At 38.7% G+C, this 18618-nt stretch overlaps 1 protein-coding gene across 1 annotated transcript in view; it reads left to right on the top strand.

Moving 5' to 3' along the window:
* The first annotated feature begins 5046 nt into the window (after positions 1 to 5046).
* The window catches only part of LOC121890617 (NACHT, LRR and PYD domains-containing protein 12-like), a 28721-nt gene continuing 15149 nt past the window's right edge, over positions 5047 to 18618 (top strand). Inside the window, exons 1-5 of the mRNA XM_042403065.1 lie at positions 5047 to 5243; positions 6126 to 6417; positions 8712 to 10509; positions 13862 to 14047; positions 15357 to 15524. Of these exons, the coding sequence (XP_042258999.1) occupies positions 6138 to 6417; positions 8712 to 10509; positions 13862 to 14047; positions 15357 to 15524 (2432 nt within the window). The 5' untranslated portion in view covers positions 5047 to 5243; positions 6126 to 6137. The remainder of the gene's footprint in view (positions 5244 to 6125; positions 6418 to 8711; positions 10510 to 13861; positions 14048 to 15356; positions 15525 to 18618) is intronic.

The raw sequence follows: 18618 nt of genomic DNA, 5'->3' as shown, positions 1-18618 counted from the left end.
GATTAAGACATGACAGAAGAGCAGCATAACTAACAAAACAGGAAGTGGAGTAAGAAAACGTTTTACCGTTTAAATATCAAATAATCTAATCATATAAATGCACACCTCGCTTTTCAGTCTGGAGTGAAATTAAAAGGCGATTGATGACAATATTGATCTGATGGGTTGTAAAGTTAGAACACTCATTGTAGTCATGTGAGTGTTTATTTTAGATTGACTGTTACAAGTTGATGTTTAATTCAGTCACAGTGATTATTGTTCAGGATCTTATGAACTATTTGTGCTTTTCATGTCTGTGCTTCTGTTCTTCATGTTTCTATTAGTGTCTAAATTTATATTAACATTAATATTTCCCAATTTATTGCTTTATATGTCTTGTATGATGTGTTTCTGTGTCGCATATTTTAAATAGTAGCTGACAATGTAGTATGATGTGCTGCATGCTATTTTTAACTAACATTAATATGTTTATTAAGATGCATTTTCATTGTTAAATCAACCAATAAAGTTATCAAGTGAATTCAATAATAATTTTATACAACAAATAAATGGAGACTAAGTGACTGTGAGTTTAATTTAAGCCTCAACAGACTGAAATATTTTTATATTTTAAGAAGCAATTGTTCCCTTTCATGTTTCATTTCCAATGTTTAAATATTATTTAATACACAGTTCAGATTATACAATAAAATAATAATAATACAATACAAACTGAAGTCTTTGGTGACTGAGCCTGCAGTCACAGCAGGCCACATCCACAACTGACCTGTTTGCACACAAAATAATGTGAAGACATCAGGTTTAAAGTATTTTGATGATGAGGTCATACAGGTCATATCAGGCTGAAGTCCAGGCAGCAGCTTCTGTCAGCTAGAAAATACTTCTGGAAAATGACACTTTGATATGTGAGAGGGAAAATAACGTGATAACATATTTTTTGGGGCACAATGTGACGCTGTTTCCACTAGTGTTTACTGCTCAGACTCTATAGACGACTGTCTCAAGATGCAGAATCGGCCTCCTTTACTCTTTCATATTTCCACTGTGGGTTGTTTGGACACATTGTCCATGTATGTTAAAATGAATTGTATATTGATCATTTACACAATGTAGATACATATGTAACAGTATATACAGTCAATACTTTAAAGATGATCAAAATATGAAAGTGAAATATAACAGATGTGATGGATATAATAAAATAAAAGTCCAGGTGAGCACTCTGTTAAAATCATAATTATATAAATATATATTATCTTTATGACCGTTATTAAACCATGTCCTCTTCTAAACATACAAACCACTTTATTCTTACAATATGTGACAGAACTTCTTCCTTAAGTGTGATGTCTGGTTCAGATGAAATAGGACAGTATGTTAACCACTTCACATGGATGCACTGAAACCCCATTAAGCCACTTATTTATATTTTAAGCATTATTCCGTTATTTCTGTGCAGTTGCTTTATTTTGTTATCTTGTTGATAAAATCACTAAAGTGCCAGTGGAGTGAAATTGCTTCAGATATATGATATACGAAGAACAAACATACAGACAGACAGAGATTCCTTGTTTTATACAGAGAGATGGTTTCTGTCCCCAATTAACTGATCCTAAATCTGAAACACACACACACACACACACACACACACACACACACTCACACACACAGACACACACACACACACACACACAGACACACACACACACACGTGACTTCCAGTAAAGAAAGGTGGAGCAAACAGGTAGATAGTAAAGGTGAAAGTATTCAGTCTGTTCTTCAGACTCCATTTTAAAGTCAACAGAGCAGAAGGAGGAAAACAGTCTGAGGCAGGGTGAGTGTTAATATTAGAGCTGTAAATAATGATTACTGTCATTATTGATCAATCTGATGATTATTTTTCTGATTCATTGTTTAGTTGATTAAACTGTGTCAGAAAAATATGAAATTACAGCGTTGACGTCTTCAAACGTTGTTTCCTTTTTTCTTTTCCTGGTTTCTGCGTCCTCACAGTGATGTAACGCTGGTTCGGTTAAAATAGAGAGAAGTCAGTAAAGAAGGACTCATGTCGGCCTCACACCAAACCACTTTTCAAAAGATGTCACTGTCGCAGACAAATTTCCAATGTCGGAATGAAATCATGAGAGTTTTGCCAGAGTTGTGGCGCGCTCCCGTCATTTCCACCGTTTGGTGTAAGGTGGTCAAAAAACTCAGTCCGAGCGTCTCAACTCAGTCTTTATCTCGTCTTGACGTTCCGATCAAATCAAACATGTTTAATATTATCCTGAGTCTTTAGTTTTGGCTCATGCAAATAGTGAAGGTGCGCTCTGTCCAGCACGGATTTACACATCGAGTTTTTTTCTACCATGTGACCCCAGGGGCTCTCCGTAGTCCAGCACCAAACGTGAAACAGTAAAGTGACTATAACGACCGAAATAAATCCTCAAATACCGTCACACACGATGGACGGTGAATTAACAATGTTACGAGTCGGTGTTTAATTCTGCGTGTATCTGATCCACCGTCCAGCACGTATTTTAGTGAGAAATGTAATTCTTGAAACTGTTCGCCTCTCATTCCCACCGTCTTCTCCCACTAAAATAGTGCAGCTAACCAACGGAGGCTGGTGGCGAGTTGAGGCGACAAAATCCAAAATGTAAAGTTTGTACACAAATATAGTTTATCTTTATGGATTAAATTAATGCCGAGTTGACAAGAAGACTGTCGACATATGACGCCTTTTATCTTGTGTTTCTAGAATGATGTGTTTTTGCGGACACGTAAGGAATTGTTAATATGTCATATTTATTAGAGGAAGTTTGGCGTAATACTTTCCCCGGAGAGCGCAGGGAGTTTCAGTTTAATTCACTGCTACTATGGACATCTTTAACATTTTGTCACCACTACAGAAACAGCAGGTAGCTGTGAAAGTATGATAAGGTTGTCTGACGCTGACTGCTGTTAGTTATTGGTTTGACAGTCTAATATGTGTTTGTGTTGATTACTGACGGTGGCTGATTGTACTCAGTTTCTATCGGCAGTATGCAGTAAATGGTCGCCCTTTGTGTGTGTGTTTAAACTACTTTCCTAACATGATGTGTTTGATGGTTTTATTAATGACTCCTGATGAAACTTTAAAGCTCAGCATTCTCGTTGACCTTTAGCTTCCTTTTTTATAAGTCACATGAACATTTATTCACCCAGAAAAAACTCATATTTCTCTGTATAATATGACCTCTTTCTGTCAGCTGCAGTGTATCTGCAGTTTATTTACTGGTTTTTTTGAAACATGATTTCAGGCCAGTTGGAGGAGTTAAACCTGTGACTTTCTGCCTTGTATAATTATCCAGGCTGCTGCTGTTTCTACTGTATTTCATGCAGTTTGCAGGTTTCCAAACAGAAATACTCCAACATCCAGCGGCTGAAAGTGTCCAGATAGTTAATGGTTGAAGGTGGTTTCTGTGGGCAGCTGTATAAACTATGTAGCTGTTTTAAAGTTGTAAAAATACAGGACGACACCTTTTGAAATGTGATTGTCTCAGCTGATATGATCTCAGAAAACTTAACCAAAATATCATTTTATTTGTGACAAAGATGTAAAATGAAGATGAGTTAATAAGAGGAACAATCAGCGTGTCGTGTCTGTTGTTTCTCTTCACAGTTGTTCACTTATAACTGAATTAATTCATTAACATTTTCTTTTGGTTGGTTTTTCAGAACAAACCACTGCACACACAGTGGCTTCTGTTTCTGCTCCATTGTTCAACACGTTTTCTTGTAAATTTTCACCAGGAGCAAGATGGGAAATAATCTCAAAGGAATCTAGTTGTAGTCTTGTAAATAGTGATCCTGCAAGATCCCCAGTCTTTGCAAAATCTTAGAATGTGACTAAAAACTCAGTAACTTAAGACACATTGTCTTTAGATGTGAGAGAGTGTCAAACTTTAGGCTTTTAAAAGTCTTTTCAAAGTCATTTCAAAGTCTTCTAGTGTATTTTAGGCATCAGATGTTAACTGAAGTCTGTTTGTTGGATTTAAACCAGAGTCAAAGTTTATCTTTGTGATGCTGGAAAACACACATGGTTGTAGTTAAAGTGATGCAAACTAATAAGAAGCTACTAACTAGTTAGTGACGGCGGTGCTTCTGTGGACATTGTGTCTCCTTATTTACTAAAGGACTGCACCGGGGTTTTGTGAAGGTAAAATGTGTCTTAACGTGTTCCTGTTCAAAGACACAAAATATGGGAGGAAGTAATGTAAATGTATACAAACAGCCTGCTGCAGCTGATTTATCACTGCAGACTGACCACTGCAGCAGAGGAAACTGAGTCTGACATTTAACGTTTGGGAAAAGTCAAATGTGTAAAACTGTTGTATGACACTGACACAGAGGGAGAGAGATTATAGCAGAAACAGTGAGAGAGAGAAACACAAATGAAAAGATGCTTTATGAAGATATTTAGCAGAGCTTTCTGTTCAGCACCACAACACAAGACTAAAGAGCAGCAGTCTGTTATTTTACACAAGTGGACTTTTCTGTTTTGCTCAGTTGCCTCCTGCTTATTTTTCCTGACTTTTAATGTCTCATAGAAGCTTAAAGGAGCCAAAACACATTGTGTGAATCCTTGTGGTCTAACAAATGTGTTGAATCCATTTCCCTCCTCATGAAACATTTGCAAAGTTGATTTTTGAAGCTGGTATTTTAAATCCTGCATTGTTTACATTCATGTTTACTAGTTTGCACTCTTCTTCTTCTTCTTCTCTGCCTTTGCTGGTGCATTGTTGTGTCTGTCTAATTACTTTTGAACCCTTGTAATAATAATATATATTATTTTATTTAAACTGAATGTGCTGAAGCTCAGAGCCTGAAGAACAAAAAACTGTGTAACTGTCCAAATACTGACAGTCTGGACTGTTTATGGAGGGAAAGAGCTGCATCAACTTGTGAGCTGTCGGTTGGCCGCCACTAATGTCATGTGTCATAAAGAATGTGTTGATGTCCACAGAGAGAGGAAGAGGAAGAGGAAGAGGAAGAGGAAGAGGAAGAGGAGGGGTGTTTCTGTGGAGGAGCGGCTGTCCTGCTGTTCTTTGTGTCAGGACGTCCTGAAGGATCCAGTCTCTACCAGCTGTGGACACTGGTTCTGCAGACAGTGCATCAGCTCATACTGGGACCAGTTTGCTCCATCAGGAGACTCCTCCTGTCCCCAGTGTGGAAAAAGATCCAGAACCAGACCTGGACTGCAGGTACCAGTTAGCCAGTTAGGTAGCTAGCTTCTCCCAAAGTTTTGTTTGTTGATTTTAGTTTTCTGGTTTTTCAGATTGACTTGAAAATTGACCAAATTGTTCCCAGATTCTTTACATTGAATTAAATATAAAACTTGTTACTAAACTTGATCTAAAAGCAATTAAATGATTTGCTGAAGTAGGAACTCTCCAGCTGTTATAGGAAAGCAGTGCTGAATCAGTGGAGTGCTCTTTTAGTTATGCATTCACGACGCCACCTATATTACTGATTCTATGTCTGAAGGGGTCATAGTGCTGACATTGGATGGTTAGAAAATAGTTATTCTATGTTGGGCCAACTGTGAGCAAATGCACATATATTGTAAAAAATATAGATCATTTTAAATAATTGTATAATGGAAGATCATTCCAAGAAAGGCAGTAAGAGGGAGCATCCTTCAACAATGTCTTGTTCAGAGATTATGTGACGTAAAAATAGAAAAGTTTATCCTTAAATGTGCTGTAATACCAGCAGAGGGCAGCACTTCATAAAAACATGATACTGCCCACCAACAGTGCAACAATAAAAATGAGATATACTCATCTGATATGAAATACAGACATCAAAAGCTTCACACTTGGAACGTGGCTTCAGTTTGTTGTTTGCTTCCTCACAGAGGATGTAAATGTATTCAGCTATAATTCAGGTGATAATGTGGATATAATGAGTTTTGCAGTGATGAAAGACTGAAACTATGAAAATAACCAAAGTTGTGACGTGTTTGTTCAAGTAGTAGATGATTTACATTTAACATGCACATGTACAGAAGTCATACTGGTAAAGTGTCATGAGATGAGAACTGAATACATGTCCTTCCTGTTTAAAATGTCTCTTATTTTCAGAAGGGGGGCATAATGGAGAAACTTAAAGAGGAGCTCTTGAATACTCTGGAAGACTTAAAAGAAGATGAGTTTAAGAAGTTCAAGTGGTTCCTGGAGCTGGATGACATCCTGGAGGGCTTTAAAGGCATCCCAGTGGCTCAGCTGGAGAAAGCAGGAAGGGAGGAAACAGTGGATCTAATGGTACAGAAACATCAGGATCATGGAGCTCTGCAGCTGACCAAGAAGGTTTTAGAAAAGATCAGCAGGAAGGATCTGGTGCAGCGTTTACAAAACTCCCCCTCAGGACCAAAAGGTAAGTTAGGAGAAGGAATCTGAAAAGCAGTGTCACATACATTTCATACATTATTACATGAGTTATGAGTTATTATACAACACGTAGTTTCAACCAAGCAATCTGATTGGTCAACTTGACATTTAGAACGAGCTCGAATCAGCATGACAGCACACGTAGCCGCGCTCAAATGAAAAAAGTCTCATCAGTAAAAATATCACTCCGCCGTTCACTAGAACTACAGTCTGTGACGTCACGCTAACAACAACAGTCACTTCCGGGTAGATGACTGGTGGTTGATTGAGTTGTGGAGATCTGTGAACGTGGCAAACTTGTTTTTTTCTGTTGTCATTTTCAGTCGTAACTGTAACGTTTGAAGATATGTAGTTAAACACGGTGGTCCGACCTATCTGACGCTTCTGCTGGCTTTATTTTATGTACTGTGTTGCTTTGTTAGCGTCTTTGGTTTGTTTTGTTTTGTGGGGGAACTGCAGAGCTTTGAGTTGTCTTTCTTTCATGTTTGTGAAACTGGATTGAACTGAACTGATTAGGAGTTGTGGGAAAACAAAACGGACCCTTTACTGAGTGGACTGAACTCTGAGACTGTGAGACGAGTTCCACATGCACTGCAGAGTGAATGTTTACTGATGAGGCTTCTTTCATTTGAGCGCCGCTACGTGTGCTGTCATGCTGATTCAAGCTCGTTCTGAATGTCTAGTTGATCAATCAGATGATCGATCAATCAGAACTACCTGTTGATTTATTTAGGCCTCTCTCTCTCTCTCTCTCTCTCTCACTCATTCACACACTCTCTCTCTCTCTTTCACTCATTCATTCACTCTCTCTCACTCATTCACACTCTCTCTCTCTCTCTCTCTCACTCACTCTCTCTCTCTCTCACTCATTCACTCTCTCTCTCTCTCATTCACACTCTCTCTCTCTCTCTCTCTCTCACTCATTCACACACTCTCTCTCTCTCTTTCACTCATTCATTCACTCTCTCTCACTCATTCACACTCTCTCTCTCACTCATTCATTCACACTCTCTCTCTCACTCATTCACACTCTCTCTCTCACTCATTCACACTCTCTCTCTCACTCATTCACACTCTCTCTCTCACTCATTCATTCACACTCTCTCTCACTCATTCACACTCTCTCTCTCACTCATTCATTCACACTCTCTCTCTCACTCATTCACACTCTCTCTCTCTCTCACTCATTCATTCACACTCTCTCTCACTCATTCACACACTCTCTCTCTCACTCATTCACTCTCTCTCTCTCACTCATTCACTCTCTCTCACTCATTCACACTCTCTCTCTTTCACTCATTCATTCACACTCTCTCTCTCTCTCATTCACACTCTCTCTCTTTCACTCATTCATTCACACTCTCTCTCTCTCTCACTCATTCACTCTCTCTCTCTCTCACTCATTCACACTCTCTCTTTCACTCATTCATTCACACTCTCTCTCTCTCTCCCTCATTCACACACTCTCTCTGTCACTCACTCACACACGCGCTCTCTCTCTCACTCATTCACACTCTCTCTCACTCATTCATTCACACTCTCTCACTCATTCACACTCTCTCTCTCTCTCTCTCTCTCTCTCTCTGTATGTGTGTACAGACCTGCTAGAAGCCACTTTGTTGTTAAAAGTGTTTTTTGGATCCGTGTCGTCTTTAACAAACACATCAGTATTAAGAGCAAGTACTGTAGTTTTCCTGCTATGCAGCCTATTTATTGAAGTAGTTGGTGCCCCACCAATGTTTTACATAGAACACGCCACTGTAAATACATAACATGTAATAAAACACGATGCTGTAGATGGGAAAGTGGAGCAGCTGAATGAAAGGAGAGATCATTACACAGTGATTTATTCTTGTATTTAAAGTCCAACTAAAACTTCAACTAACACAAAGTGTCCTCTAGAAGTCTGAATAAGTTGGTTTCCACCATTTAACATTTCACTGTTTGTTGAATTCAGACTCATTCATGTTGTGAGGAAAAGTTCTGACTTAGACACACAAAGCAAAACAGACGAAAAAGTCAGGACGAACAAACGTCTTCTATCACTAATACTGATAAAATAAGAAAGTCATGCTTTGAGAATAAGGTCAGTGTAGAGGAGAAATCTGATCACTGATTGGCTGCTTGTACACACAGATTTACAGTAACCAGGTTTCTACTGTGCATGTTAACATGTTCCCAGATTACCCACATAACCTGGTTTCTCTGAGTAACCTGGTTATGTAAGTGCATGTAAACACACTGATAGATGTTCAAATCTATATTTTTCTTCTCTTTCAGCAGAAACTGGTCTGCAGGATGTTTCAGAATATAAGAACAGTCTGAGGATGAGATTTCAACATGTGACTGAAGGAATTGATGAAGATGAAAGAACCCTCCTCAACACGATCTACACTGAGCTCTACATCACAGAGGGACGGAGTGAAGACGTTAATACCCAACATGAGGTGAGGCAGCTTGAGACAGCTTCCAAGATGAAGACCCGCCATGACACTCCAATCAAGTGTCACGACATCTTTAAAGTGTTACCTAACCAACCAAAACACATAATCAGAGTTGTTCTGACGAACGGCGTCGCTGGCATTGGAAAAACCTTCTCAGTGCTGAAGTTCACTCTGGACTGGGCAGAGGACTTAAAAAACCAAGATGTCAGTCTGGTGATTCCACTTTCATTCAGGGAGCTGAACTTGATCAAAGATGAGCAGTACAGTCTCCTCATGTTGATCCATGAATTCCATCCAACATTACAGGAGGTCACAGCAGAAAATCTCAAGTCTAAAGACTGTAAAGTTGTGTTCATCTTTGACGGCCTGGATGAAAGCAGACTTTCACTGGATTTCAACAACAGGAAGGAGGTCGTATCTGATGTCAAACAGCAGTCATCAGTCAACGTGCTGTTTACAAACCTCATCAAGGGGAATCTGCTTCCCTCGGCTCTCATCTGGATAACTTCCCGACCTGCAGCAGCCAATCAGATCCCTCTGACATGTGTTAACAGGGTAACAGAAGTACGAGGCTTCACTGACGACCAGAAGGAGGAGTACTTCAGGAAGAGATTCAGTAATGAAGATGAAGAGCTGTCCAGCAGAATCATCTCACACATCAAGACATCCAGGAGCCTCCACATCATGTGTTACATCCCAGTCTTCTTCTGGATCATTGCTACAGTTCTAGAGCACATGTTGACTACAGACCAGAGAGGAGAGCTGCCCAAGACCCTGACTGACATGTACTCATACTTCCTGCTGGTTCAGACAAAGAGGAAGAAGAACAAGTATGATGAAGGACATGAGACGAGTCTACAGGAGCTGATGGAGGCTGACAGGGAACTTCTTCTGAAGCTGGGGAGGCTGGCGTTTGAACAATTGCAGAAAGGAAACATCATATTCTACCATAAAGATCTGGAGCAGTGTGGTCTTGATGTCACAGAGGTCTCGGTGTTATCAGGATTTTGTACAAAGATCTTCAGAAGAGAGAAAGTGTTATTCAAGAAAACAGTTTACTGCTTTGTTCATCTGAGTGTTCAGGAGTTTCTGGCTGCAGTCTACATGTACCACTGTTACAGCAACAGAGAGGTACTGAAGGACTTCCTGGGAGAAAACTACAGTAACTCATCTCTGGATGACTTCCTGATGGGAGCCATGAAGAAATCTGTCCAAAGTGAAAATGGCCACCTGGACCTGTTTGTGCGTTTCCTTCATGGCCTCTCTCTGGAGTCCAACCAGAGTCTCTTAGGAGGCCTGCTGGGTCAGACAGAGAACAGTCCAGAAACCATTCAGACAGTCATCAACAACCTGAAGGAGATGAACACTGGTAATATCTCTCCTGACAGAAGCATCAACATCTTCCACTGTCTGATGGAGATGAACGACCTCTCAGTACATCAGGAGATCCAAGAGTTCCTGAAGTCAGAGAACAGATCAGAGAGGAAACTCTCTGTGATCCACTGCTCAGCTCTGGCCTACATGCTGCAGATGTCAGAGGAGGTTCTGGATGAGTTGGACCTGCAGAAGTACAACACATCAGAGGAGGGACGACAGAGACTGATCCCAGCTGTGAGGAACTGCAGAAAGGCTCTGTAAGTCCAGATGTGATTAACATTATAAATCAGTGCAGATTAGTAGTTTAGTTCTTCAAATATAAATAGTATTAAATTCTTATTATTGTTAAAATAGTGCTCTACTTGTTCATAGCTGAAATAATATGTCAGTTATATTTAATCTCAGATGTTCTTGAGCTGTTTCAAATTCAGTCAGTTCAAAGTCATTCAGTTAATCTATTTATTTCTAGTAATTATTGGATTTTACAGTCTTTTCTTCTATTTATCTTCCTTTGGGTGACGGAGGCGTCATTCAAACCTGGTAAAACAAATGAAGGACTTTAGAGGTTGTGGTTGAGGTTTTATTACAGAACATATATCAGTATTTTACAGTTATCAGTGAATGTGGTGAAGTTATTATTACATGAGAAGCTTCTGCAAATAATATATAATCAGACAGACACTGTTTTTACTGCTATGATTCAGAGTTTAAAATAAGATCTGTATCATTTTCCAAAGGTGATTTCTGAAGTCAGAGAGATTTGCTTTCATCGTCATTTTTTTTCTTAATGGTTTCTGAGTCATTTCACAGTGAGCACGAGGGATCAGCAAATCACCAAACTGATTCAGTAATTAAGTGATATTACACGTGATGCTTAGCGCATCACTGTCGTGTCAACAATGACGGTAAATCACACCCTCGAGGGTAATATTGCGATTATACAACATTTACCAACAAAATAAAAGATGTAAACAAAATGTATTTATATTGTGAGGCAGTTCGCTCTAAAAATTAAAAAAAAACTTTTTTCTCGTGTTATATCCGTTTCTATGGAAATACATGGGATATGACTAATACCTGGAAAACAATCACTCACGTCACTAGACTGCTATGTAATGAAACCTAGTTTACTACTCCAGCAAGTAGACTGACCCTTAGTAACGACCAAGCAACAGAGACGATTTCTAGTCCCTGTTGAGTCAGCCAGCCAACTTGAGCTAATGCTTTCTAGAGATCGCGACATTTCCCAAACTGAATAAATACGACATTTATAAACACAAAACTGCTTTGCTAGCTCAATCCTGTTGTAACTAAGATATCCGCTGAAAAAAATCCATGGACAGATTTAGCGGCTACGTCCGCAAACTTCACAGACATTTTTAAGCTAGTAGCTCCGTGTCACCGACTCACCGGCACAGCTGATGGAGGATGCCGGAGTGGAAGCTGAGATAAACTCAACTGAAGGGAAAATGATTCAGTTTTACTGTTTATGGGGGAGCCGGTTAACGATAACGAGTGGAGAAGGGTTCGGGTTTTTCAGTGTGTGTGTGTGTAACTCGTCCCACAGTCTCAGAGTTCAATCCACTCGGTAAAGGGTCCGTTTTGTTTTCCCCACAACCCCTAATCAGTTCAGTTCAATCCAGTTTCACAAACATAAAAGGAGGAAAACTCAAAACTCCGCTCCGGGTTTTCACCGCAGATCCCCACAAAACAAAATAACCCAAAGACACTAGCAAAGCAACACAACACATAAACGGTCTACAGTTCTAATGAACGGCGGAGTGATATTTTTATTAATTCAACTTCAATATCACATACAGATAACATAAATGGAGTAATATAACAGAAATATAGAACAAACAAATATACAACGCCAGGGATTACAGATAAATATGAAATGAAAATGGTGCAGTAAAAAATAAAGATATAAAAAATAAATGTACACATTACAATTATGTTAGTTTGTTAAATTTAGAGCACAAATTTATAGTCTTCACAGCTTTTCTATTGCATGAGGTAGACAATGTTTTAATGTAGGATACTGTTTCTTCTTTAAATGAACAAAAAGAGGGTTTAGCTTTTAACACCTTACATTAATGTATATAAAACTTGGCCAGCAATATGATAAGAGTGATGAGGCATTATTCATTTGAGCAAGTTGATGAAATTTACGTCACGCGGACCCTCATGGACGCAGAAACTATAATTTCAGCTTCAGTGTGCTGTCATGCTGATTTGAGCACGTTCTAAATGTCTAGTTGACCAATCAGATTGCTTTGTCAGAACTACCTGTTGTATAATGTCAGTTATACAACAATATCTAAAGTTTGCTAACATTAACCTACATTAGCCTCCGTAAACTACTGGTCATACGAGACAAAACCCCTGAGTGTGTTGAACCGAGCAATGGTGCCTTTTATTTCTCATGAATTCAACTTTTTCTTTTAAAGAGGGAAGTCATGTTACACAGTCTTGTTTTTAAGTCTTTCTCATATTCTGTTGCTCACAGAAAGAAACTCTCAGGTGTTTTCTCTCTTGTTGGTGTAGAGAAGAGTAGTAGCAGGAAATGCACAGAGGACTGATGAAGATATAAGAGCAGAATGATAGAACTGTTTAAAGAGATCTTATACACATTAAAGGGCAATGTTATATTTTAATGCTGATACCCTGATAACATCTTTCTGATGACATCATGATGAAAATAATTCAACCTTATTGGTTTGTTAATTGTGTTTTTGTGCTGAATCAGTTTTTAGATTCTCAGAAAAGAATGTTGACAACTAAACATCATGCAGTCGTCTGTCCTGCACATCTAAATATTGAATTACATTAATATTTGATATGTACAGGTCTAATATTGTAAAGCCATTTGTTTCATTTGTGTTTGTCAACTGTCACTAAATTTTGCCGCTTATGGATGTGAACCTGACAACAGCAGGTAGCAATGAGAGATGATCTTTCTCAACTGTAACTGTTCACTGAGTTGAACTGAGTAAAAATATCCTGCAGTCAAATTAAAAATTAAAAATAGTGGACAGTAAAAATGTTTTTCTTATCAAGATGTCCTCATGCTGACTTTGTGGAGACAGACATGGGATCAGATCACACAGACAGACTGAGCACATTATGGAAGCCTCAATGTAACTCCATTTTCTCTCCTTTCATCTGCAAGATTAAAGCAAAACAAAGATTAGAAGTCTGCAGGTATGAGAGAGAGTGATGAGAATTATTGTTTCATTCAAGCACAGTGAGATACGATTAGCTGAACTGGGAGTGCTCTGGTAGCCTACTGGTTAAGATACATGTCATATAACCACAATGTCAGTGGTTTGATTCAGGTGGCCGACCTTTGTTGCATGTCATTCCCTGTCTCTCTCTCTCTCTCTCTCCTCTTGTTTCCTGTTATCTCTCAACTGTCGCTTTACATTAAAGGAATAAAATGCCTTAGAAAAAATTTTTTTTTTTTAAAGTTGAGCTGAATCACTGATGTGAAGAGCAAATGTTAATCAAAATAGGGAATGTCAAACTGTTTCATCATCAAATGCAGGAAGTAAATATAAAGTGTCGTCTTTCATGATAACATATGTTGTAATATATGTGTCATTACAGACTTTCTGGCTGTGAACTCTCAGAGACTCACTGTGAAGTTGTGGCCTCAGCTCTGAAGTCCAACCCCTCCCATCTGAGAGAGCTTGATCTGAGTGCAAACCTCCTGGAGGATGGTCCGACTGGTTCAAAATTGAAGCCTCTATCTGCTGGACTGGGGAGTCCAAACTGTAGACTGGAGACTCTGAGGTCAGTTCACTGGCTGTAGCTTTGGCAGTTTTTTCTATATATTCAATTCAAATCCTTCACTGAAGTTCACATGTTTGGTTAATACATTTTTGGTATTTCCCTGAGCACAAATCTGTAGAATTTAAATTTAAAATCCACAGTCTTATTCTGTGTAAAAATGATTTCCAAAGTTTAAACTAATATGAGTCTTCAGCAGTCTGAGTTACACATATCAAGTAAGTATTTTTGTGTTTCTTCAGTGTTTCCTTGCTGAGCTGCAGTGGAGGGATCATAACTCAAAGAGGGAATTTTGAACTAAATAGTCTGTAACTTTGAGTCAGACAAATCAAGTGGGAGTCTACCAAACTGTCAAAGCCTCATATCAGCTTCAGCTGAACTTATGAACTCATTTCCTACAGTGTAGCTGTGTTAGGAAGAGACCACTTCACAGTCAGTATGGACAGGAGGAATCATTACTGCCACCAGTAACATGTTTTAATTACACAAACCTACTAAACCACCAAATACAGGAAGAAGGAGGTCATGTAATAAATAATGGTTTAGTTCAACATGTCTGATTTCATATTGATCCTCTAATTTCAGACTTGGCTGAGTTCAGCAGCATTTTATGAATGAACTCATGGAAGTCAACTCAATAAATATTATTATTATTATTATTATCACAATAAAGGGAGTTAATCTATGGAACAATCATAATGAAGAAATGAAAACATGTAGAACATTAAGTAAGTTTAAACAAATCTTTAAAAATAACATATTGAACAGATATAGAATGGATGAACAAAGAGGTGGTCTGGAATAATATGATTTGGTACAGAGTGTCTTTTTGACTTGTGTTGTTTTTGTTTGTTGTAATTGGTTCTATGCAAGTTATCTTTATTCTCTTGTGTTGTTTTGAATGTTTTTGGCTTTGATTTGATTGATAAATTATAAAAAGGGGTAGGACTAGAAAAGTTCCATTGAATGGTTATTATTTAAGTTGCTCACTGAAAGTTTGCTGTTATTTTTATTTCTTTTGTTTTGTTGCCTATATATTTTATTTTGTTATTTTAACATGTTCAAACTAAAAAATAATGAATCAGTGTTGACATGAATATGTGTCTGAATGTTGTGGTGACATTTGGATGATGTCTGTAGAAGGCTGACATCGTGATGATCCACAATAACACAATGACAAAGTTACTCTGCTCATTTTAGAGAAAAGTTCATTGATGAGGACATAGTAATGTTGAACTACACATTTAAAACCTGAACACATCTGATTGGATTATAAATGGATTTTAATCTACATCATTTATTCTTTATTCAGATTGTGGCTCTGCAAGTTGTCAGAGACCAGTTGTGCTTCTCTGGTCTCAGCTCTGAAGTCCAACCCCTCCCATCTGAGACATCTGGATCTGTCTGGAAACGACGTGTGTGACGTGAAGCAGCTGTGTGATTTTCTGGAGAGTCCACACTGTAGACTGGAGACTCTGGGGTCAGACACCATTTTTTACTTCTGTGCTGAGATTAATATGATGTGACAGTTGTGGTGACACTATTATGCTGATCCACACTGAGGATCTATTTTCTTCTTCAGTGGTTTAGTCCATTGACTGTCAGAACAATGTTGAGCTGCACATTTAAAACCTTCATATAACAAGAAAAATCTACACTGGATAATTCACTCTGAACCTCTGAAACTCTTGATTTTTACATTAAATTTCACCTTCACTTTAGGGCTGGGCGATATGACTAAATCGATATCAGGATTATTTCAAACTTTTACCTCGATTATGATTAATGAACACTTATTTATTTTATATGCTTTTTTTTTTTACACTGCCCTCATAGTTCGCTGACAAGGTTTGAAACACACACAGATAAACTATTTATGGTTATTTATTGAATATTTCAAACAGTTGAAATCAAAGCACACATCACTTGAAATGAAAATGTCTTGTGAAAAAGGTCACATTTTAGTTCTAAAGTTAAAAGCAAGTTCCCTAAAAAAAAGTAGAAAATAATAACTTGCATCTCTTGCAAAAAAAATAAATTATTTTAAATAACGCCATGTGTGAAAATGTTAATGCAACACTGCTGATTAAGAGCAAGAGAAAAGCTTGGACAAGACACCTCCAGTGGATCAACAGGCTGTATCTGAGGCATGTGACAATGTTTCCTCCTGAACTGAAAACCCCTCAGATGGCGAGCTAGTGGCTGGCATGCGAAAGTACTTTTTTACCACCTTGCTTTTAGTGGGAAAGTGTACATGATTCTTTCTCCACCATTCCAGTGGATTTTCCTCACTATCCAGCATGAGAGACACCAAGTAGCCGCTCAGCTGTGCTTCTACTGTTTGCTGAAATGACATAGTGGGTGCAGTTGAAAGGGTTGCCTCACTTCCTTTGAAAAATCTTCCTAATAACCTCCTTGGTTTCTTTGCTTATGATGAAGACGTAGACGGCTCTGTGCTCTCTGGGGTACTTTCCCTGTGGACTGCAGCTGCTGACTCCATCATCTCTGTTCTGACTTCTCCCTGAATGGTGGGGACATGGTGTGCAGAAGTGTATGCTTCCAGTAGCTCTTCTGTGATGGGTTCTGAGAACTTCTCCTTAAGGTACTCAAGGATGCAGGTTTTGATTGTTTTAGTCAGCTCCATGTCATCTTCGTCCTTAGCCAGCACTCATGAATGGAGGATGTGTAGGACAGAGTTCACAAATGAAATGGTCACATACTCTTCTCCTGACAGGGCATCTGTGAACTCCATCAATGGGGAGAGAGCTTTGTTGACAGCCTCTAAGACATCCAGGTCAGCCCAAGATGGAACAAGTTGCCTTGATTTCTCATCATCACCGAGGACCTGTGTGATGGCTTTCTTTTGCTCAAGGATCCTTGCAGTCATCATTTACATTGATCCCCATCTGGTGGCACACGCAGTTTTCAACTTGTGTTGTGGCAGGTTCAGCTCTTGTTGTGCCTTCACAAGCGCCTTCTTCTTTTTCCAACTATAGGAAAAAGCACTGACAATCTTTTTGCAAACCCTCATTTCCCGCTGCACACGTTGATCTTCCGTTGCATTTTCTGAAATACGCACACATGAAAAGATGAATTATTATTTTATTGAGGGTTTGACTTATACCTAAAGACTTTACAAACTGTAAAACTTAAGCAAAATAATAGATGAGGAGAAATCTCTTAATTCAAAGCTACTTAATTAATAATAGATTAATAACAGACTTCTAGAGTAATTTTTATTTCTACTTTAATGATGAGTCATTGTAGCATTGTTTTACATTGTAATGTGAAGTTAACATTGTAATATGAAGCACATTGTAACAGTAAGAAAAGTGCTATATGAATAGTTAATTATTATTGTCACAGTATTTATTTAAAGTGAACTAAAAGATAGCTCTAGCTCAACTGTAGCATAGTGTCTGATCAGCTGATGTGCTACCTATCGATTTCCAGGTGCAACCTGTGTCCAAAACATTGCTCCCGTGTCCGTCCATTGAGCTGTGTAGCTTTGACGACATTAGTGCTGTTGTCTGTCGTAATGGTCATGAGGTTCTCTTCCATGAGGTCCCATGCAGACAGCATATTTCTCAGGCCCTGTGCAATCATTTCTGATGTGTCATCATCTGCAAAATATGCCGTCTTCAGGCATCTGTTGCACAGGTTCCATTCATCATCAATGTAGTGCGACGTAAGGCTCAAGTATGGCTCCATCCTTGTACTTGACCAGAGATCAGACGTTCCTGCAAAGTACTGAACAGATTTGAGTTCAGCAGCTACCTTCTCACGACATGTTTTGTACATGTTGGGCACTGCTGTTTGGGAAAAATATTTTTGCGATGGCACAGCGTATCTTTTGTCAGGGGTTTTAACAAGATGTTTAAACCCACTTTGTTCCACAGTAGCTATGGGATCCATATCCTTCATGATGTAATATGCAATAGCATCAGTAATTTCTTTCCATCTTCTTGAATCCTTTGCATAATGTGCGGCATTTGTAAATGCTTGTGTTAGCGTCAGCTGCTTTGTAGAAGCACTTTAGCGTTTGTCAGTCTCTCTCTTTTTTTGAGCCATGAACTCTTCATATTCGATAATGTGATTGTGTTCCAAGTGATTAAACAGATTGGTGGTGTTACCTTTGGTCACTGAAATTGTTTTTCCAAAGTGTTTACATTTGACTTATTTTTGCTCTGTGTCGTCTTCACTGAAGCTGAAATGTGTCCAAACCACAGACACGGTATTCTTTTTAGTCATAAGCTGCTCAGGTTGAGGCCTATTTGTTGGCTCAGTGTTAGTGCTTGTGTCATCCATGGTGCCAGCTTGCTTTGAGTGAACTCGCACTAACGTTAGTTGGACGGGGCAGAGGCACATGACTGAACACAACATAGTATTGTTTTAAAGAGACAGTTCATGAACGCACGCATTGAGGAAATTATTAACCGACTTAACCAACATGAGAAAGATTAAGTCAGTGAGAGGGTCTTAATGTCGCTCTTGATACATTTTCGGTTAATTGCCCAGCTCTACTTCACTTTAAATTTTGTTCTTTAAATTTAAACCAAAAACCTCAATCAGAC

This window comes from Thunnus maccoyii, chromosome 23 (assembly GCF_910596095.1).
Source record: "Thunnus maccoyii chromosome 23, fThuMac1.1, whole genome shotgun sequence".
Lineage (NCBI taxonomy): Eukaryota > Metazoa > Chordata > Actinopteri > Scombriformes > Scombridae > Thunnus > Thunnus maccoyii.
This window is presented reverse-complemented; position numbering and strand designations above follow the sequence as displayed.